We start from the raw sequence: 23,231 nt of genomic DNA, 5'->3' as shown, positions 1-23,231 counted from the left end.
GCCATGCATACCCCCACTCTCAACTTAAACTGGTGACTGAACTAAGATTTGTTAAAGGCAATGGTATTGCTGTTGTGATTAGTTGTGTAGTTTTGGGTACCGGTAGTTAGGAGTACGGCAAACACCTTATTTCTTTGCTTCCTCAATATACATTTACCATATTACAATGTAGGCTATGTGTTACAGCACTACTTTTGGTCTCCCCCTCAGGAATTGCTCTTGAGAATATTTCATGTAATTGTCCCCTCCAAAGTTGATATCAGATTTTCGCCCCTGGGTGTAGGCTATGATGATGCTTTCAAAATAATCCCTCAGATAGTGTGAGAGAATATTAAAGCCCCCCCAGACCTAATATTTTGTTTATCTGCTCAACAAAGCCTGTGAAAGCCAATTTAGGATGCTCACAATATGTCTGGGTATATGCGCTTTAGGCTGCGAACTGACAAGCGTGTGTACAAACAACAATTCGCTCTTTACACAAATATTTAATTACACTTCTAGGGGGTCAGTTACAGTTTATTTATCACTGTATAATAACTGGAGATCAAACAAAGTGTTTGGTGTCCACCAAGGTGGAATAATCCTATTAGCTTATCTAATTTCTATCAGGGACTTGTAAATGACAACAGTTGGCGGTATCATCAACTAATGCTGTGTAGATGTCATTCTGTTCATTCATTTAATAGTGTATTGTAATTATAGAAACAGGTAAGGATTTAAATGTTGATTCCTTTGTAAGTACAGCCTGCCTCCCCGTTAACAATAAAGCAATCAGTCGTCTATTTATGAAACATTAAACAGCAGCCCACGCAAAGTTAAATACGGTTACAATACAAAGTACAGCCAGGGACTTTAATTCCTGAATCAAAGTGAAGAGAAAGTTCTTGAATGAAAATTCTGTTACTTTCGAACATTTTGATATGAAGCAGCTTACAAAGACTCGTTCACAACATTTCAGCAGACTTTGAAGTTAATGAATTATATTTTTCTTTCATTTGCTGCATACAACCTGTTGGTTAAACTGAGGCTTATATGTGAAATACAGAAGTTATATTTTCTGTGAAGCAGCACGTTCTGTTAAAACCTCTTAAGGATCGTACCCTTTTTTTCAATTGTCACTTAAAACGACATACCCAAATCTAACTGCCTGTAACTCAGGCCCTGAGGCAAGGTTATGCATATTGTTGGTACCATTTGAAAGGAAACACTTTGAAGTTTGTGGAAATATGATAGGAATGTAGGAGAATATAACACATTAGATCTGGTAAAAGATAATACAAAAGAAATAACCAACCTTTTTTTATATTTATTTTACCATCATCTTTGAAATGCAAGAGAAGGCCATAATGTATTATTCCAGCCCAGGTGCAATTTAGATTTTGGCCACTAGATGGTATGTGCAAAGTTTTAGACTGATCCAACGAACCATTGCATTTCTATTCAAAATGTTGTATCAAGACTGCCCAAATGTGCCTAATTTGTTTTTATTAATAACTTTTCATGTTCAAAACTGTGCACTCTCCTCAAACAAAAGCATGGTGTTCTTTCACTGTAATAACTACTGTAAATTGGGCAGTGCAGTTAGATTAACAAGAATTTAAGCGTTCTGCCAATATCAGATATATCTATGTCCTGGGAAATGTTCTTGTTACTAACAACCTCATGCTAATCGCATTAGCCAAAGTTAGCTCAACCGCTCCGCAGGGGACCCACCGATCCTGAAGAGGTTTAAAAGTAAATGATCGACATCATTAGTGACACTAGACGCAATACAGAACTCAACACAGGTCACAGGTGGCATGAGCTCATTGTTATTTCATATCATGACACACAGCATGTAGGTCTGTGTATAAAGATATAAATAGATATGGAAAGTACATATAGACATGTATGTGTGTCCCAGACTTGTTCCTTAGCAACAGTAGACCTGTGAGCATAATGATAGATGGTTGGTAAAGTTATTTTGGTTGAGAAAAGGAGGGGGGGAAGAAGAGAGGGAGAGAGAGAGAGATGGGGTGCCTGGACGAAGGAGAAGGCAAAACGCTTCCACTTAGCACGGGGGAATTGGCAGCCTAGCAACACAAACTAAGTAAAGACATCCCCTAGCAACACGCAGGGGTTTAGCCCATACCTCCCACCTCCCCCTTCCACCTCCACCCGTGTCTTTAGAGGCCTTCACACACGGCATGGCAGCATCTGAACACAGCAGAGTAGAAGCCCACACCCTCCTCCATCCCCCACCCCAGCCCCTTCATCTCCACATCCCTTCTCCAGAGGTGCAGCTGGGGGCAGACTTCTTAGGATGTTGATCCACTTCAATTAGTCTAATAGATTACCTACAGCCAGGTCTTCATTAGATGAACAAAGTGTGTGTGTGTGTGCGACGGGCGTGTGTGTGAGTGGAGGTCAAGATTAAATGAGAGAGTGAGGGGATTAACCAGCAGGAAACACAAATAAACAGAGAGAAGGTTAGGGAGTATAGAAGAGAGAATCAGAAAAAGAGAGGGAGAGAGAGAAGCAGAGAGAGAAACAGAGAGAGAAACAGAGAGAGAGAGAGCGAGAGAGAGGCCATGTCTGGGGTTGCGGGCACTGTCACCTGTGGGAGAGTTAATCACATAGAGCTAAATGTAGTCATTAGTTCCCTCCTGACAGAGACTCCAGGTACACAGCAGCAGAGTGTTTCTGACCGCTCCGCTCAAAAACCCCTTAACAGGCTGCATCCATTAGTCATTCAACTTATTTCAGCGAGATAATGGCTTCATTACCTTCATTTGTTGTAGCGTTGTCCTGTGTGTGTGTGTGTGTGTGTGTGTGTGTGTGTGTGTGTGTGTGTGTGTGTGTGTGTGTGTGTGTGTGTGTGTGTGTGTGTGTGTGTGTGTGAGTGAGCGTATCTGTTTGTGTGTTTGAGGGCAGTGAATTTGAAATGCATGGCCTTAATTGAATTAACTTACTTTTTCTGCCTCCTATCTCCAGGGACAACGTCTCCCACACTTCCCTCATTGAATAATCTCCTGGCCTGAACATGTTGGCAGATCTACACATCTCTCATTAAACTTTCTAACTTGATTCCTCTCCTTCTTTCGCCCCCTCTTTCTCTCGCCACCTCTCTCTCTCCCTTCCACCATATCTTATTCTCCGCTCTCCCTCCCTCTCTCTCTTTGTCTCCAGCTTTCTGTGTTACACAGCAAGCTACGAAACAACCCCATTGTGCCAAAGAGTGGATGTGCTTTTAAAAAGAGCCGTGGAAGAAAAATGCTCACCCACTCCTTATCCCTCTATCCCTTTCTCCCCTCCGTTAAATGCCAGTTAAGAGTCTTTCTTTCCCTATGCGTTCTCGTTTGAGTTGCTCTTTACCTAGGGACACCTGTTGAGGAGAGGAGCAGTGCTCTCCGAGCCAGAGAGGCAGGGGGCCAGCGGGGTCAGAAGGCACAGCGTCACAACACCAACAACATGTCCGCCATGAGAAGAGCTAGGCCACATCTCGTAAGGTAAACCCCGATGATACATAGACTACCTGAGTTGCAACAAACCCCAGGTGGACCCTCTCTTACACGACGAGGTGGTCTTCATTATGTCCAGACCCAGTGAAAAGGAAAGGGGGGACGTGGTGGAGGTTGGTTATCCAAACACTGATATTAGGCAGAGCGATTGCATTCTCAGGCTCAGTGAAAAGCTTGACAATGTGTTCCGTGGAGCGGAGACAGAGGTCAAGACAAATCTCCTACCCCTCCCCCCCCCCAATGGTCCGGCTCACTGTCTTAATTGGGTGCCATCTGACTCCCTCTTTAGCTCTTTACCAGTACAATGTGAGCCACGGAGTATTATCCCCCACCCGCAGCCAGGAGCAATCAGAGCCTAATGTAAGCACACTGCCTGCCTTCCTGGGTATTACAGCTTATCTATTTCTCTTTTTCTATCACCCCACCTCGCTGCAATTCCAGAACACTGGCTGGTGGCAGTAGCTTAGCAACCAACGAGACAGAGAGAATAACGGTATAGAGGGAGAGGGACAGTGATTCAATAAATGGACAAGCTTAGAGGCAGAGAGAGAGATAGAGAGAGAGAGAGAGAGAGAGAGAGAGAGAGACATTGTCTGGCTCCCACTTCCCCGGCCCCCCCCCCCCCTCGTTTTTGTCCCCCTCCTGCACTTTTAGAGGTACACAATTTCTCTCCTGCTCCATTACTCCACAATGGACAGGCCTGGGAGGGCCACTAAACAGGTCAGATTCAGATAAAGGAAGAATGGATCAAACAGGACTACTGAATCCTTCTCTAAAGAATAGATGGCAGAGAATGGATGTAAATAGTCCAGCCTACATGCCCACATGCACAACAAGCAAAATATGCTCAAAGCCCTGTAAACCCTTATCTGAAAACTAAACAAAGATGCAAACAACGTTTACAAACACTTTTCTCTGCATTGTTATAACAGTGTATTGTTTTTTACAATATGTTTTTATTTCTATACATTTTCTATTTCATGTGTCTTATTTTCATTCATACATTTGTTTAGTTTATATATAAATGTATTCATTCATTTATTTCAGTTTTTTTTGAGGGGGGGCAGGGATATTGTCGAATAGACTTCAAAAGATTAGCAGGCAATTTGTATGTCTTGAATCACACAGATGCTTGCTACCATTATAGCGACAGACAGATCTATGCCACTGACATGTGGAGAATAGGCCAACAGCATATTCTTTAATATAATGCATATCCATACTCTAGTCTATATATTATGTCTTACAGTTACATTTCTATAAAGTTGCCTGAACGTGTGTGTCAGAGCCTCTCTGAATCATAATCAGCATTGCATTTTGCAAGAATGAGGAAAAGCATTCTAATTGGTGATCCACTGGTTTGAGAGTAGGCTACTAATACTACTACAGAGGTGGAGCAGGCAGAGAAAGTCAAGCAGTCAGTCCTAACCGGTCTCTCCAACATGGGAACTTTTTTTGACCGACTTTGGATATTTTCTGGTTTATTATTAGCTTCTTCTGAAGTTCTTGGTAAGTATTTTCTTTTTCATTTAATCATTTGTATGTATTACGTTTTCCTCTGCCATTCTATAAGTCATTTTCTATTCTAGAATGCCGACTGAATTTGAATTATACTTTTGTTTTATCCTATGTTTTTAATAAGTAATACGTCTTAAGTTCCAGGAAAACTCACAAAACGATAGTTTTTGACGATTTTATTTGCTAAAACAATAAAACTGTATGGTACTGTATTGCGCTACTGGAATAGAACATTGGGCATGTTGATTGCTTAAAAGGGATCGCTAATTCGCGAGAAGTTGTGCCAGAGTGCGCTCATATTTGTACAGGCCACACCTTTGCATCGTAAGGTAACACTTTCACATAGTATTTGTTTTGGCCTCCTGTTTTTATAGAAACAGTGCTATATAGACAAGCAATCACTTCAACATGCACAATAGCGAATAGCTTAATAATAATAATAATAATAATAATAGAAAAGGATATCTAACACATAATTAAACCTCAATACATCGAACAGACAACGCGTGTACATCTCATAGATTGTTTTGTTGTTGATAAGACTGCAATCAGGTCTTAACCAACTGTTGCAAGACATAATGTTTAACATCAGAGACTTATTGAGCAGCGTCAACGTGACACATTTTAGCGTCATACAGTGGTGGAAATTACTGCAGTGTGTGCCTCTTTCACTAGCATCGAATTGCCTGCATGACGTTACAAAATACTGTGCGTGACAGGACAGGCTTGAGGAGCAAGCAGTATGGCGTAACAGAAGAGGCGAGAAGTAGAGCCTGGGGCAGAGAGGGAGCAGAGGAGGAGGAACCAGCAGAGAGAGAAAAGAGAGTGTGTGGTAGAGAAACGGAACCGTCTGTGGCCCAACTAACTACTGAAGTAGTGAGAAAAGAAGAAGAAGAAGAAGTGTAGTTTAAATGCAGAGTCAGTGTGGAGAAACGGTCACGAGTCACAATTACTGGGCAAAACAGCAGGTAGAATAACATTGTCAGAAACACTCAAAGCTAATAAAGAATCAATCTAAAAGTGTCCATACAGCACATAGCCTATATGATTCCTATTCAAGTGTCCATATATGGCTTATTTGATTCCCACTACTGGACCTCCTACCGATTCACTCATGTTTCAGGCTCAAACATCTGCACATCTCGAGGGGTGAGCACCTGCAGACAGTGTTTGGCTATCCACCCTAGCTGTGCTTGGTGCTTTAAGGAAGTAAGTATATCCCTGGGGGACTATGTACAAAAAGTGCTGTAATTTCTAAACGGTTCACCCAATATGGATGAAAATACCCTCAACTTAAAGTTTACATGCTGCACTTTAATGCCATAGTCATTGCATCATTTCAAATCTAAAGGTCTGGACTACAGAGTCAAAACAACAACAAATGTGTCACTGTCCAAATTCTGTATTCATCTACCGAACCCCCCTTCCACTGTATTGCATTTAGATGCACTTTTTTTATTGATCACTGTCCCTTTACTGGTTGTCTCATTGGGAAGTGTTACTCTCACCAGTGTGTGTGTGTTGTTTTCATGGGGTCAGGAGTTTGGCCAAGGGGGCTCCAGTGTGTCCCGTTGTGACCTGAAGCAGAACCTGTTGGATGGGGGGTGTACGAAGGGGGGGCTAGAGTTCCCCTTCAGTAGCCTCAGTGTGCAAGAAAACACGCCCCTCAGTGACAAGGCATCAGGGGCTGCTGACGACGTCACCCAGATCAGACCCCAGAAACTCAGCCTCACTCTGAGACCAGGTACACTTACATACCAACACCCATATACACTGGCTTCACAACTCATCTAAAGTACATTGAAGTACATCTTTCGCCTCTCCTCTCTCACAAATTCATCCACCTCCTTTTTATCCTATGTACCCCACCTGCCCTCACCGCTTTTGACATTTCCCCACATCTCTCTCTCTCTCAGATGATGCCAGGCGTTTCACAGTGACAGTGAAGCAGGTGGAGGACTACCCAGTTGACCTGTACTATCTTATGGACCTCTCCTACTCCATGAAGGACGACTTGGCCCGCCTGCGCTCCCTGGGCAACCAGCTGGCTGCAGCCATGGGCCGCACCACCAGCAACCTGCGTATGGGCTTTGGGGCCTTTGTGGACAAGCCCCTGTCCCCATATATGTACACCTACCCTGAGGAAGCAATCAGTAACCCTTGCCATGGGTGAGTGGGGGGTGGAGGGGACGGAGAGGTGGAGGAGGAGGAGGAGGGAGAGGAGGAGGAGATAGTTCAGAGGGGAAGATTTTGATTTTGAAAAAGGTTGATATTCTGTGTTGAAGCTCAAACTTCCTCAGGATGTGTCTTTGTTAATAGCTGTCAAATTGTGTCCAACAGCAATGTATTTATCTTTCTTTCTCTATCTCTCTCCACCTTTTTTTGTCAATTTCCTGTTTTCGTCATGGCATGGGGTGTGATGTGTAGGATCCAGACGCGGTGCCTGCCTCAGTTTGGCTACAAGCACGTGCTGTCTCTGACCAAGCAGGTGGAGCGCTTCACCGAGGAGGTGGCGAAGCAGCAGGTGTCTCGTAACAGAGACTCTCCAGAGGGAGGCTTCGACGCGGTCATACAGGCAGTGGTGTGCAAGGTGATACACACACACACACACATGTACGCATACACCTAGAGACATACAGGCGCACACACACACACACTCAGTGGTTTAGAAAACAGCTCACAAACTTGAACACGTACCGTTTCTCTCCTCTCCTCTTCTTTCCCTCTCTCTCCCTCCCTTTGTCACTAGGACAAGATAGGCTGGCGTACGGATGCCTCCCACCTGTTGGTGTTCACTACCGATGCTACGACACACGTAGCCCTGGACGGCCGGCTGGCTGGTCTAGTGCAGCCCAATGATGGACAGTGTCACATCGGCAGAGACAACAACTATGACAAGTCGTCAACCCTGGTGAGTGGTGTGTGTCAGGGGAGTTTGTGTTTGAGTTCTATTCTTTTGTTATCACAAGAGAAACATTATGATAACGATGGTCTCCTCCTTCAGGACTACCCCTCTCTGGCTCTGATCACAGAGAAGATGTCGGAGAACAACATCAACCTCATTTTCGCTGTGACCAACAATGTGATGCCCCTCTACCAGGTGAGTACACCTGGCTGTTATCAGGGTCACCATGGTTACTAGGTGTAGGGTTATGGTACAGTACCTATTATGTCCCCTTGGACCCTCTTTCCTCAGAACTACAGCCAGCTGATTCCCGGCACCACAGTTGGAACGCTGTCGGATGACTCTGGGAATGTGATCCAACTCATCCTGGATGCTTACGAGGTAAGAGACAGCCGTATATGTGAGAGTTGGGTTTCGATTTCAATCATGCTCAGTCATGCCCACTTTACCATTAACACGAGTTGGTAACACCTAGGGAGAATTGTCATGCACTGAGAAACAGCTGCGCTGAGTGCGCTCTATCCAATCGTAGCAGCAGAATCAACCTCCAGCCCGGCCATTTACAGACAACAGAACTACCCATTAGCATGCAGCACCTCGTAGCCAATGTTATGTTGAAAGGACAGGAGAAAACATCACCGACACAACTGTCATAAAAAATACTGATACTCCAGAAAGCAGGAAATGCCTGGAGCTTGTCATGCTGCGTCATGCGTTGCTAAGCCATTCGTCACGTACATTGGCTGTTTGAGATATTTCAAGAGGAACACACAACAGTAGCGAACATAACACTCCCACTTCAAACTCTCATCGCTTCTAGCATTTTTTAATGAGGATGTGGAAAGCGAGGCTAAATGAGTGAGTTCAGCCCCCCTTAAATTCTCAAACAGTCCTATTTGACTTCCCACGAGCCCATGGACACACTGTATCCATTTCCACAGAGACTAAGAGTAGAGGTTTTCTGAATCGTTTATGTTTCTGATTGAGTTCTTTCTGACCTCTGACCTCTGCCCATTGACCCCTGACCTGTGGAGTAGAGGATCCGTTCCAAGGTGGAATTGGAGTTGCTGGGTGTTCCAGAGGAGCTGGCTCTGTCGTTCAACGCCACCTGCCTCAACGGAGAGCTCATCCAGGGACTCAAGTCCTGCTCCGGACTTAAGATCGGAGACACAGTCAGTACCTGTACCACTCACCATCTGGATGATAAATGCTGGCCTAGTGTCAGATCTTAGGTATAGGAATAATGCTCTGTTCTTACAGCAGGTTACATTTGAACTGTGCAGTATCACACACACACCTTTCCCCCCAGGTGTCTTTCAGTGTGGAGGCAAGGTTACGCGGCTGCCCTAAGGAGAAGAACCGTACCTTCACCATTAAACCTGTGGGCTTCAAGGATGCCCTGGAGGTTACGGTCCACTTCGCCTGCGGGTGTGACTGTGAGGCCACAGCCCAGCCCGAGAGCCCTCTCTGTAACCAGGGGAATGGGACCTACGAGTGTGGTGTGTGCCAGTGTCACCCGGGGCGCCTGGGAGACCGCTGTGAGTGTGCCGACGGGGACTACAGGCCCTCAGACCAGGGCAACTGCAGCCCCAAACCTGAGGACCCCATCTGCGGTGGGAGGGGCAACTGTGTGTGTGGCCAATGCTCCTGCCACACTAGTGGCTTTGGAAAGGTGTGGGGCAAGTACTGCGAGTGTGACGACTTCAACTGCCTGCGCTTCAAAGGAGAGATCTGCTCAGGTGAGTGGATAGACCACTGTGGTGTCTGTCAAGGAGACAGCCATCTTGGTTTCTTTTTGTGTTTTTTTTTTTTTACCCTTTTTTCTCCCCAATTTCGTGGTATCCAATTGGTAGTTATACAATCTTGTCCCATCGCTGCAACTCCCATACGGGCTTGGGAGAGGCGAAGGTCGAGAGCCGTGCATCCTCCGAAACCCAACCCAGCCAAGCCGCACTGCTTCTTGACACAATGCCCGCTTAACCCGGAAGCCAGCCGCACCAATGTGTCGGAGGAAACACCGTACACCTGCTGACCGTGTCAGCGTGCATGCGCCCGGCCTGCCACAGGAGTCGCTAAAGCGTGATGGGACAAGGACATCCCGGCCGGCCAAAACCTCCCCTAACCCAGACGACACTGGGCCAATTGTGCGCCGCCTCATGGGTCTCCCGGTCGTCTGCGACAGAGCCTAGACTCGAACCAGGATCTCAAGTGGCACAGCTAGCACTGCGATGTAGTGCCTTCGACCACTGCACAACTCGGGAGGCCCCGAGTTGGTTTCTTTTACTACATGTTCTTTTCTGCTGAGTTTTGAAGCTTATCTCATCAACACACGTTGTTTTTGTAACATTCCGTGTCTGTGTTTGCTTTAGGGTTAGGGTTTTTGGCAGACTTACGGTTTTAGCAGGATAGAGGAGATTTCCATAGAACATGTCCACAATGCCTCAGTTGACCCTTATCCAGACCTCTCTCTTTTACTGTTAATTTAACCCAGTCCATGATTAGCTTGGCTTTAATCGTAGTTGAGCCATTGTTACCACAGTTTCTTCGTTTTTCTTGCCACTGTATATGGTATTAACTATGTGAACCCTTTGGAAATACCTGGATTTCTGCATAAAATGGTCATACAATTTGATCTGATCTTCATCTAGGTCACAACAATAAACAAACAGTCTGCTTAAACTAATGACGCACAAACAATTATACATTTTCATGTCTTTATTGAACACACCTTGTAAACATTCACAGTGCAGGGTGGGAAAAGATTGTGAACCCTTGGATTTAATAACTGGTTGTCCCGCCGTTGGCAGCAATAACCTCAATCGAACTTTTTCTGTGGTTGTGGATCAGACCTGCACAACGGTCAGGAGGAATTTTGGACCATTCCTCTTTACAAAACTGTTTCAGTTCAGCAATATTCTTGGGATGTCTGGTGTGACCTACTCTCTTGAGGTCATGCCACAGCATCGCAGTCGGGTTGAGGTCAGGACTCTGACTGGGCCACTCCAGAAGGTGTATTTTCTTCTGTTAAAGCCATTCTATTGTTGATTTACTTCTGTGTTTTGGGTCGTTGTCCTGTTGCGTAAACCCAACTTCTGTTGAGCTTCAATTGGCGGACAGATAGCCTAACATTCTCCTGCAAAATGTCTTGATAAACTTGGGAATTCATTTGTCCATTGATGATAACAAGCTGTCCAGGCCCTGAGGCAGCAAAGCAGCCCCAAACCATGATGCTCCCGCCACCATACTTTACAGTTGGGTGTTGGTGTGCTGTGCCTTTTTTCTCCACACATAGTGTTGTGTGTTCCTTCCAAACAACTCAACTGTAGTTTCATCTGTCCACAGAATATTTTGCCAGTAGCGCTGTGGAACATCCAGGCGCACTTTTGCAAACTTCAGACGTGCAGCAATGTTTATTTCAGACAGCAGTGGCTTCGTCCGTGGTGTCCTTCCATGAACACCATTCTTGTTTAGTGTTTTACATATCGTTGACTCGTCAACAGAGATGTTAGCATGTTCCAGAGATTTCTGTAAGTCTTTAACTGACGCTCTAGGATTCTTCTTAACCTCATTGAGCATTTTGCGCTGTGGTCTTGCAGTCATCTTTGCAGGACGGCCACTCCTAGGGAGAGTAGCAACAGTGCTGAACTTTCTCCATTTATAGACAATTTGTCTTACCGTGGACTGATGAACATCAAGGCTTTTAGAGATACTTTCCAGCTTTATGCAAGTCAACAATTCTTAATCTTAGGTCTTCTGAGATCTATTTTGTTCGAGCCATGGTTCACATCAGGCAGTTCTTCTTAATAGCAAACTCAAATTTTGTCAGTGTTTTTATAGGGCAGGGCAGCTCTAACCAACATCTCCAATCTCGTCTCATTGATTAGACTCCAGGTTAGCTGACTCCTGACTCCAATTAGCTTTTGGGGAAGTCATTAGCCTAGGGGTTCACCTACTTTTTCCAACCTACACTGTGAATGTTTAAATGATGTATTCAATATAGACAAGAAAAATACAATCATTTGTGTGTTATTAGTTTAAGCACACTATGTTTGTCTATTGTTGTGACTTAGATGAAGATCAGATCAAATTTGATGACCAATTTATGCAGAAATCCAGGTAATTCCAAAGGGTTCACATACTTTTTCTTGCCACTGTAAATAGTAGATAAATACCAGCTTAAACCAGGCTGTAAAATAAGGTGTTACCCCACATTCTTATTATATGCCATATACTGAACGCTGTTGGCTTTGAAATAGACCAAGAAGACTACACAATGTTATGTAGCAATAAACAGAGAATGCAGTGGTTCACCATTGGTCGATGTCTTTGACCTCTAATGTTTGCTGAAATTCACTATGCTTACTGTACTGTAGCGCCAATGGATATACCTAGTCTGCTCTTACACTTAGATTGTATTACGAAGGTGAAAACATTCGAAGGAAACGGAACATGTTTACAATATACTTACTCACAAGAAGTTATTCAGATTATTCAAATCAAAACCACGTCTTCTTCCATGATCATTTTAGCATAGTAAATGAGCTCACAGCACTCACTGATTCTATCAATCTTCTAACCACTCTTGGGAATGAAGTATGAGGTGTCATCACTGATCATCTCTCCCTACTGCATGCCTGCACAGCACACCCGTTGTGAAATCAAAGTAGAGCGTTGTAATAGGTCCTGTCATTGGATAATTGAATGTTGCTGCATAGCAGATGAGTCATGGTGCCGTAGCTGCGTTTATATACACTGACATTCGAGAGTTTGGACCCACCTACTCATTCCAGGGTTTTTCTTAATTTTTTACTATTTTCTACATTGTAGAATAATAGTGAAGACATCGACGCTATGAAATAACGCACATGGAATCATGTAGTAACCAAAAAAAGTGTTCAACAAATTCAAGTATATTTTATATTTGAGATTCTTCAAAGTAGAGACCCTTTGTCTTCATGACAGCTTAGCACACTCTTGGCATTCTCTCAACCAGCTTCATGAGGTATTCACCTGGAATGCATTTAAATTAAACAGGTGTGCCGTATTAAAAGATCATTTGTGGAATTTCTTTCCTTCTTAATGCATTTGAGCCAATCAGTTGTGTTGTGACAAGGTAGGGGTGGTATACAGAAGATAGCCCTATTTGGTAAAAGACCAAGTCCATATTATGGCAAGAACAGCTCAAATAAGAGAAACGACAGTCAATCATTACTTTAAGACATGAAGGTCAGTCAATCTGGAACATTTCAAGAAAGTTTAAAGTTTCTTCAAGTGCAGTCGCAAAAACCATTAAGTGCTATTATGAAACTGGCTCTCATCAGGACCGCCACAGGAAAGGAAGAACCAGAGTTACCTCTGCTGCAGAGGATAAGTTCATTATAGTTAACTGCACCTCAGATTGCAGCTCAAGTAACAGGCACATCTCAGCATCAACTGTTCAGAAGAGACTGCATGAATCAGGCCTTCATGGTTGAATTGCTGCAAAGATACACTACTAAAAGACACCAATGGGCTAAGAAACACGAGCAATGGACATTAGACTAGTGGAAATCTGTCCTTTGGTCTGATGAGTCCAAATATGAGATTTTTGGTTCCAACCGCCATGTCTTTGTGAGAAGCAGAGTAGGTGAGCGGATGATCTCCACATGTGTGGTTCCCACCGTGAAGCATGGAGGAGGTGTGATGGTGCTTTGCTGGTGACACTGTCTGATTTATTTAGAATTCAAGGCAAACTTAACCAGCATGGCTACCACAGCATTCTGCAGCGATACGCCATCCCATCTGGTTTGCTCTTAGTGGGACTAGCATTTGTTTTTCAACAGGACAATGACCCAACACACCTCCAGGCTGTGTAAGGGCTATTTGACCAAGAAGGAGAGTGATGGAGTGCTGCATCAGATGACCTGGCCTACACAATCACCCGACCTCAACCCAATTGAGATAGTTTGGGATGAGTTGGACCGCAGAGTGATGGAAAAGCAGCCAACAAGTGCTCAGCATATGTGGGAACTCCTTCAAGACTGTTGGAAAAGCATTCCAGGTGAAGCTGGTTGAGGGAATGCCAAAAGTGTGCAAAGCTGTCATCAAGGCAAAGGGTGGCTACATTGAAGAATCTCAAATATAAAATATATTTTGATTTGTTTAACACTTTTTCTGGTTACTACATGATTCCATATGTGTTATTTCATGTCTTCACTATTATTCTACAATGTAGAAAATAGTAAAAATAAAGAAAAACCCTTGAATGAGTAGGTGTGTCCAAACTTTTGACTGGTACTGTATGTGTTGGCTGTAGCTATAACTCTGTGTTTTAACCACAGCCATTCCCTTATGGATGGACTGAGCTTTATTAGACAACCAGAACTTATGGTAACAGAGGTTAAAGTCAGACTGGCCAATCGCTGTTGTAGTCACTGAAAGAATGAGAGGCACTGGATACCTGTAGAGAAGTTATGTCTGTTTCTCTTTCAGGGAAAGAGCTATGTAGTCTATTATAGTAATTTTACTAAAAATAAGACATCCTTTGTGGTCAAATAGATGGTTGCCATTAGTTCCCAGCGTAGCCCTGAGTCTTTCGACCTAGGAATGAGGATGTTCCCATGGTCAACCACTTCACATGTTTGTTTTCACATTGTCCAGACTTTTCCTCATCCCCCTCTCCCCTCACCCAGCCATAGCATGCCTCCACAGGGATTTAGACGGGAAGGCGGGGGGGGGGGGGGGGGGGGGGGGGGGTCTGAGTCGTGTGAGACAGCATCTCTTAACCTAAGCAGTCTGGCCCTTTGGGAAGGCACTATAGAAAGGGCCCGTGGGCTGAACAAGAGGGGTAATGTGCACCGGAATATTTTTTTTTAATTCAACGTACCTAAGGCAACCAGCTGCAATAGGATTGTCAGTTTGCTCAAAATTTGGGCATATAGCTGAACCAACATACAGTCTATTCTACTTTATCTGCATATTTCCCAGTGTAAAATTAAACTCTTCACGACAGTTTAATACATATATCATCAGGCTTTTCTTTGAGGGACTAATTACACCCTAACGCAGTCGTCTGAAACTCCTGGTGTACAGGCCACATCAAGCCTGCAAGTCACATTATGATATGTAATTCCTATTGGAATCCAACTAGAGTGAGGATATCCAACAATTGGAACTTTCAATCACCCACAACCTGCAGTGAGAATGACTGACAGGGTAGAAAATATTGATTATTGAGACTACCTAAATCATATAAACCCGGAACAGCCATCTCAGTAACGGGTACAAAAAGTCCAACTACTAACAGATTGGATTAGTTTTGAAAAATGTATGTTTTTTTATTTTTGTGTAGCATAAGATTAATCAATCAATGTACATGCAAAAACATAGATATTGAAACAAACAATTCTGAAAATCAACCTGCAATAGAGCATGCTGGGAAATATAATAACGATGGGTGTGGTTTTTAGCAAACATATTTGTAATTTTACTCCAAAAGGAAAACATGAATTTGTAATTTGTCTCAACAAGTTCATATACATTCGTTCATATACATTGAGCAAAGTTTGTTGAATGAACAAACCTTCACACATTAGCTACATTTATTTTCCTTCAATTCACAGAATAATGCTGATTAAGCAATTGGTTAAGTTGGCCTTTTTGTGTGAAATGTGTGCTATGTGTGAAATATTATGTATGATGGTTAGGGTGAAGTCAGGACTTGAGAATGGGATATATTTGGTTAAAACAGTAATTACTGTCTTAACTCAGCATTAGCTATGGTTTCGTCAGTGGAAAATATGTTGTTTGTGGGATTGTGGTCTTAGTCATTGAGATGAACTCTTGTCTATGATTGGCACAGAAATGCAACAGTCCAGAACTCCATATTTAGTGAGTAGAGCACGCTGAAGGAGACTCAACTTAGTCAGCCTGTGTCTCTGGAGTCTTGTTGGCATTATGTCATTGCTGTGTGACGAACAGTAAAGTATCAGAGTCCCTGGGTCCAGCTCAATTTGAGTCTCCCCCGTCCCGTCCTCCCAACCCCAGGCCCTCCCACATCCCCCGGAGGGTGTGTATTTTTCCCTCTACTCTGGAGCTGGGGCTGTGGCAGTGGAGCACAGTGGAGCAGGAGTCAGCAAGCACATCCACAGGGCACACAAACAGGCAAGAGAGAACAGGAAAGTTAGCATTCTTCTGGCACTCTGCCCTTTCTATCCTTCTCTATCTCCCTCTTTTAAAGTTAATCTCCATCACAAATACTCCCACTCATCTCCTCTCTTTTTTTACATTTGTATTATTCTCTCATCGGTGTGTTTACAGTACCCCCCCTCTCTCTCGCTCTTTCTTTTTCTCTCTCTCTCTAATTGTAAATGAGAACTTGTTCTCAACTTGCCTACCTGGTTAAATAAAGGTGAAATGAAAAAAAAAATATATATATATATATATTTATGTCTATGACTTCCTCCACTGCTTCGCTCTCGTTCGCTCTGTCCTCCCTCCTGGACTCCATGTTTATGTGTCTCTGTAGTTCATGTTTACGACTTGATAAATTGGAGGATTAGAGTGCCGTCTCAGACTGAGGCAGATTATTTGGATATGCATGCCAAATGGCACCCTATTCCCTGTACAGTGCATTACTTCTGACCAGGGCTCACGTCAAAAGTAGTGCACTGTGTAGGGAATAGGGTGCCATTTGGGATGTATACCTAGAAATTCCTTCCCATGTCTCTGACTCGACCCTACAACAAGTACAGTAGAGAGAACAAGGTACAAGCATGAACTCACTGTACGGATGAGGTAGAATATAAGGAGCATTAGCCAAACACAAGAACGTTTTTAAGAGAGGAAAACCGGGACTTTCTTTACCATGTATTGATTGTGTCCCAGTCAAAAGCATTCAGTTGTGTTCGTGCTCTGTTTGTGGGATACATACTGTAAAACATTAACCAGCTCAACTCAGACAGCTTATGTGCCTGCAAGACAGTAAATCGACTTTTTATAACTATAGCTGCCTCTTTCATTAGAAACACACACACGCATACACACTCACTTATCTCATAGTGATGACAGAGTCAGATAGGGTGTGGGAACTGGGGAATTTAGCTGACGGAGGTGGTTTCACCTGAAATCAACAATGCCCATGTCTCGAGGGCCTGTTTTTACAGTTTACAGACCTCTGTTCAGTTTCCATCGGTCACTCTAACCCAGTTGAGCTCTGAGACAGTGACTCACTTTGTCTCTGCTCTTCGTCATTCATTGCCCAGCCCTGTTGCATTAACCTTCAGTCGGTATGTCTGTCTGAGGGCAATCAAACAATCATTTCTCAATTTTGCTGGCTAGTCTGAGAGATATTGTGGAGGCTCCTGGGAGTGGTCATCGCAGCCAGGGATTGTCCCAGTGTTGGGAGGGGATGAGTGGGATGGATTACCAGTTTGCTTCATTAAGAAGGGAGCTTATCCTGCCATGACTGTCTGGTCATGAATTGATGACTTAATGTTTTGGGAATTATTACTCAATATGGACTCATCACACATGTGCCTGCCTGCCCATGCTCTCATTAATACAGAGACAAACACATGCAGAATTGCTGACAATTATACTGAACAAAAATAGAAACACAACATGCAACAATTTCAAAGATTTGACTGAGTTATAGTTCATATGAGGAAATCAGTCAATTTAAATGAATTCATTAGGCCCTAATCTATGGATGTCACATGACTGGGAATACAGATATGCATCTGTTGGTCACAGATACCTTAAAAACAATGGGCCTCACAATGGTCCTCAGGATCTCGTCACGTTATTTCTGTGCATTAAAACTGACATTGATAAAATGCAATTGTGTTCATTGTCCATAGCTTTTCACAGTGTTGACATCAGCAAACCGCTCACCCACTGTAGAATAACTATCTTCAAAGTAATGACTCGGGACGTCGGGTTTGAAATGAAAGCTTCTTTTAGTAATATTACTTGTTCACGTTACATTTAACAACTTCAGATTCTACAAAACAATAAAAGAAAGTTGCTAGCGAAAGTCAGGATAATCACTTGTTACTTGTACATAACTGGCGCGTTCTCTCTCTCTACCTCCTGTCGCAAGGCATTCTGGAACATGCAGTCAATAGCGTAATCCAATACTAACCAATACAACAGAGATATGTATGTAGTTCTCTCAATCTCCAACACACAAATTCTAATACAATTATATATGTAAATACTCCAAAGAAAATATCTTTAGATACAGCTCAATGAATTAACTGTAAACATTAACTCTGTAACACATTAAAGTTACAACATCCTCCTCCTGATGAACAAGTGTTCATCTAAATCTCTAAGCAGTATATCAACTGAATAGGTCTCCTCAACAAAGTCCCTGAAGCACTACGAACTGAACATGACCTAACTAGGCCATCTCGGCCTGGAAACACTTCCTCAATCTTTCCTAGTTTCCAGGTTTGTCTGGGTGAGTTATCTTCTCCGATGAGTACAACGTCACCCGCTTACAGTGGGGTGGGCTGTGGTGTGTCACAGCGGTGTGCTGACTTTAGATCCAGCAAGTAGTCTCTTCGTCAGCTGTTCCAGAAGCTGGTCACAAGTCTCTGCCTGTACTTCCATCTGCGTGTCATTTCCTCCTTGTTTAGCGTTGGGAGCTGATTGTCAGCTGGAAATGGCTTTGTCGGCAAAGAGGTTATTCTTTTACCCACCAGGAAGTGTGCTGGTGTCAGGGGTTGTGGTTCATCCACTTCATTGTGCACGAAGGTCAGAGGCCTAGAATTTAGGATAGCTTCAACCTCTGTCAGGACTGTGCACATCTCTTCAAAGTTGAGTGAAGCTCTCCCAAGAACCTTTCTCAGGCATGTTTTCACTGACCTGACGAGTCTTTCCCAGAATCCCCCCACCAGGCTACTCGCTCGGCGATGAACCTCCAGGTGATGCCCCTTTCTGAGAAGAACGCCAAGCGTTGGGGCTCTTTGATTGCCTTCCACAGTGCTTTCAAGCCCTGATCAGCTCTCTTGAACGTTTTTGCATTGTCTGAGTAGATTACCTTGCATAATCCTCTCCTTGAGATGAATATTTTTTAGAGCTAACAGGAATATCTCTGGTGACTGATCTGAGACCAGTTCCAAATGCACTGCTCTGGTTACAACACAAGTGAACAGTGCAATGTATGACTTCTTCACAGAACCATTTTCTTTCACGTAGAGCGGTCCTGCAAAATCCACACCTGTGACTTCAAATGGTGGGGATTCAGTTATTCTGTCTTTTGGTAAAGGCACAGTGACCTGCTGTCCGGCCCTTGCCTTGAATCTCTTGAACACTATACATCTTGTCACTGTGCTCTTGACTAGCTGCCTAGCACGCAAGATCCAGTATCGCTCTCTGATTTGTACTAGAGTGTCTCTTGCTCCAGAATGCATCACATTTTACATTACATTTACGTCATTTAGCAGACGCTCTTATCCAGAGCGACTTACAAATTGGTGCATTCACCTTATGATATCCAGTGGAACAACCACTTTACAATAGTACATCTATATTTTTTTTGTGGGGGGGGGGGTAGAAGGATTACTTTATCCTATCCCAGGTATTCCTTAAAGAGGTAGGGTTTCAGGTGTCTACGGAAGGTGGTGATTGACTCCGCTGTCCTGGCGTCGTGAGGGAGCTTGTTCCACCATTGGGGTGCCAGAGCAGCGAACAGTTTTGACTGGGCTGAGCGGGAACTGTGTTTCTGCAGAGGTAGGGGGGCCAGCAGGCCAGAGGTGGATGAATGCAGTGCCCTTGTTTGGGTGTAGGGCCTGATCAGAGCCTGAAGGTACGGAGGTTCCGTTCCCCTCACAGCTCTGTAGGCAAGCACCATGGTCTTGTAGCAGATGCGAGCTTCAACTGGAAGCCAGTGGAGTGTGCGGAGAAGCGGGGTGACGTGAGAGAACTTGGGAAGGTTGAACACCAGAACGCCACTGCCCGTCTGGATGAGTTGTAGGGTTTTAATGGCACAGGCAGGGAGCCCCGCCAACAGGGAGTTGCAGTAATCCAGACGGGAGATGACAAGTGCCTGGATTAGGACCGGCGCCGCTTCCTGTGTAAGGCAGGGTCGTACTCTGCGAATATTGTATAGCATGAACCTACAGGATTGGGTCACCGCCTTGATGTTAGCGGAGAACGACAGGGTGTTGTCCAGGGTCACGCCGAGGCTCTTAGCACTCTGGGAGGAGGACACAATGGAGTTGTCCACCATGATGGCGAGATCATGGAAAGGGCAGTCCTTCCCCGGGAGGAAGAGCAGCTCCGTCTTGCCGAGGTTCAGCTTGAGGTGGTGATCCGTCATCCACACTGATATGTCTGCCAGACATGCAGAGATGCGATTCGCCACCTGGTTATCAGAAGGGGGAAAGGAGAAGATTAATTGTGTGTTGTCTGCGTAGCAATGATAGGAGAGACCATGTGAGGATATGACAGAGCCAAGTGACTTGGTGTATAGCGAGAATAGGAGAGGGCCTAGAACTGAGCCCTGGGGGACACCAGTGGTGAGAGCACGTGGTGCGGAGACGGATTCTCGCCACGCCACCTGGTAGGAGCGACCTGTCAGGTAGGACGCAATCCAAGAGTGAGCCGGGCCGGAGATACCCAACTCGGAGAGGGTGGAGAGGAGGATCTGATGGTTCACAGTATCAAAGGCAGCAGATAGGTCTAGAAGGATGAGAGCAGAGGAGAGAGAGTTAGCTTTAGCAGTGCGGAGAGCCTCCGTGACACAGAGAAGAGCAGTCTCAGTTGAATGACCAGCCTTGAAACCTGACTGATTTGGATCAAGAAGGTCATTCTGAGAGAGATAGCAGGAGAGCTGGCCAAGGACGGCACGTTCAAGAGTTTTGGAGAGAAAAGAAAGAAGGGATACTGGTCTGTAGTTGTTGACATCGGAGGGATCGAGTGTAGGTTTTTTGAGAAGGGGTGCAACTCTCGCTCTCTTGAAGACGGAAGGGACGAAGCCAGCGGTCAAGGATGAGTTGATGAGCGAGGTGAGGTAAGGGAGAAGGTCTCCGGAAATGGTCTGGAGAAAAGAGGAGGGGATAGGGTCAAGAGGGCAGGTTGTTGGGCGGCCGGCCGTCACAAGACGCAAGATTTCATCTGGAGAGAGAGGGGAGAAAGGGGTCAAAGCATAGGGTAGGGCAATGTGAGCAGGACCAGCGGTGTCGTTTGACTTAACAAACGAGGATCGGATGTCGTCGACCTTCTTTTCAAAATGGTTGACGAAGTCATCCGCAGAGAGGGAGGAGAGGGGGAGAGGGGGAGAGGGGGAGGAGGATTCAGGAGGGAGGAGAAGGTGGCAAAGAGCTTCCTAGGGTTAGAGGCAGATGCTTGGAAGTCAGAGTGGTAGAAAGTGACTTTAGCAGCAGAAACAGAGTAGGAAAATGTAGAGAGGAGGGAGTGAAAAGATGCCAGGTCCGCAGGGAGGCTAGTTTTCCTCCATTTCCGCTCGGCTGCCCGGAGCCCTGTTCTGTGAGCTCGCAATGAGTCGTCAAGACACGGAGTAGGAGGGGAGGACCGAGCCGGTCGGGAGGATAGGGGACATAGAGAGTCAAAGGATGCAGAAAGGGCGGGAAGGAGGGTTGAGGAGGCAGAATCAGGAGATTGGTTGGAGAAGGATTGAGCAGAGGGAAGAGATGATAGGATGGAAGAGGAGAGAGTAGCAGGAGAGAGAGAGCGAAGGTTGCGATGGCGCAATACCATCTGAGTAGGGGCAGAGTGAGTAGTGTTGGAGGAGAGCGAGAGGGAAAAGGATACAAGGCAGTGATCGGAGACTTGGAGGGAGTTGCAGTGAGATTAGTAGAAGAACAGCATCTAGTGAAGATGAGGTCAAGCGTATTGCCTGCCTTGTGAGTAGGGGGGGACGGTGAGAGGGTGAGGTCAAAAGAGGAGAGGAGTGGAAAGAAGGAGGCAGAGAGAAATGAGTCAAAGGTAGACGTAGGGAGGTTAAAGTCACCCAGAACTGTGAGGGGTGAGCCATCCTCAGGAAAGGAACTTATCAAGGTATCAAGCTCATTGATGGACTCTCCAAGGGAACCTGTAGGGCGATAAATGGTAAGGATGTTAAGCTTGAATGGGCTAGTGATTGTGACAGCATGGAATTCAAAGGAGGAGATAGACAGATGGGTCAGGGGAGAAAGAGAGAATGTCCACTTGGGAGAGATGAGGATTCCAGTGCCACCACCCCGCTGACCAGATGTTCTCAGGGTGTGCGAGAACACGTGGTCAGACGAGGAGAGAGCAGTAGGAGTAGCAGGGTTTTCTGTGGTAATCCATGTTTCCGTCAGCGCCAAGAAGTCGAGGGACTGGAGGGTAGCATAGGCTGAGATGAACTCTGCCTTGTTAGCCGCAGACCGGCAGTTCCAGAGGCTACCGGAGACCTGGAACTCCACGTGGGTCGTGCGCGCTGGGACCACCAGGTTAGAGTGGCAGCGGCCATGCGATGTGAAGCGTTTGTATGGCCTGTGCCGAGAGGAGAGAACAGGGATAGACCGACACATAGTTGATAGGCTACAGGAGAGGCTACGCTAATGCAAAGGAGATTGGCATGAAAATTAACTAAACAACTGGGGAAGCGAGAGAGCAGGGCCTCCCTCACTAACAATTCACTGAAACACTAAAACGCTAAAATATAACTTTTCTAGCTACCACTAGAAATTAAAATTGATGTAAACTACAGTGGTTCAATGTTTCCAGGAATAGGCTCAAACTTAGTTTATTCCGCTAGATAACTTGGTACAGTATTCTTCCGTGAAAACCCACCTAGTGCACCGTGTCCTATGACGCCGTAGCTAACTAGCTAACTAGCATGCTAGCATCCTATAACACACGGTTAGCACCAATACTTGGTAACAACAAGCTACCAATGGATCATTCGTGTCCGTGTCTAGTTCATAACGCAGAAGTAATTAAACGTTGGCTAGCTAACACAAAGTCAGTCCTGCTAGCTACACAAGTGGACTACACATCTAGAATGTTCAGAAAGTTAAGCTTACGTTGCAAAAATCTTATTGACTAAAAATGATACAGCTAGCTGGTAGGGTTAGCTAGCTAGCAGTGGACGCTTTGTTGACTATGTTAGAAAATGTAGCTGGCTAGCTAACCTCGATAGTTACTCTGTACTACGCCTTTATCTTGATACAAAGACAACTATGTAGCTAGCTAACATTACACTAGTCAAATCGTTCCGTTGTAATGTATATAGTTTCTACAGTACTGCTAATTGGTAAAGTTGGCTAGCTAGCTGTGGTGTTATGGTGTTGATGCCGTTTCGAAAACGGCGCGAACGAACAAATACAGCTGGC

General features: G+C 44.9%; 1 protein-coding gene across 3 annotated transcripts in view; it reads left to right on the top strand.

Moving 5' to 3' along the window:
• Positions 1–4,884: 4,884 nt before the first annotated feature.
• LOC115197615 (integrin beta-3-like) overlaps positions 4,885–23,231 on the top strand; it is a 31,198-nt gene continuing 12,851 nt past the window's right edge. For 2 of the 3 annotated variants that reach the window (XR_003879036.1, XM_029759310.1), the window contains exons 1-10: positions 4,885–5,009; positions 6,142–6,227; positions 6,552–6,762; positions 6,935–7,187; positions 7,446–7,608; positions 7,768–7,929; positions 8,023–8,118; positions 8,215–8,304; positions 8,961–9,095; positions 9,233–9,662. Coding sequence is in view for 2 of the 3 variants with exons in the window: in XM_029759310.1 (XP_029615170.1) it covers positions 4,943–5,009; positions 6,142–6,227; positions 6,552–6,762; positions 6,935–7,187; positions 7,446–7,608; positions 7,768–7,929; positions 8,023–8,118; positions 8,215–8,304; positions 8,961–9,095; positions 9,233–9,662 (1,693 nt within the window). In the remaining variant the exon portion in view is untranslated. The remainder of the gene's footprint in view (positions 5,010–6,141; positions 6,228–6,551; positions 6,763–6,934; positions 7,188–7,445; positions 7,609–7,767; positions 7,930–8,022; positions 8,119–8,214; positions 8,305–8,960; positions 9,096–9,232; positions 9,663–23,231) is intronic. The other variant, XM_029759323.1, reaches the window with a different exon arrangement.

Source organism: Salmo trutta, chromosome 1, assembly GCF_901001165.1.
Source record: "Salmo trutta chromosome 1, fSalTru1.1, whole genome shotgun sequence".
NCBI lineage: Eukaryota > Metazoa > Chordata > Actinopteri > Salmoniformes > Salmonidae > Salmo > Salmo trutta.
This window is presented reverse-complemented; position numbering and strand designations above follow the sequence as displayed.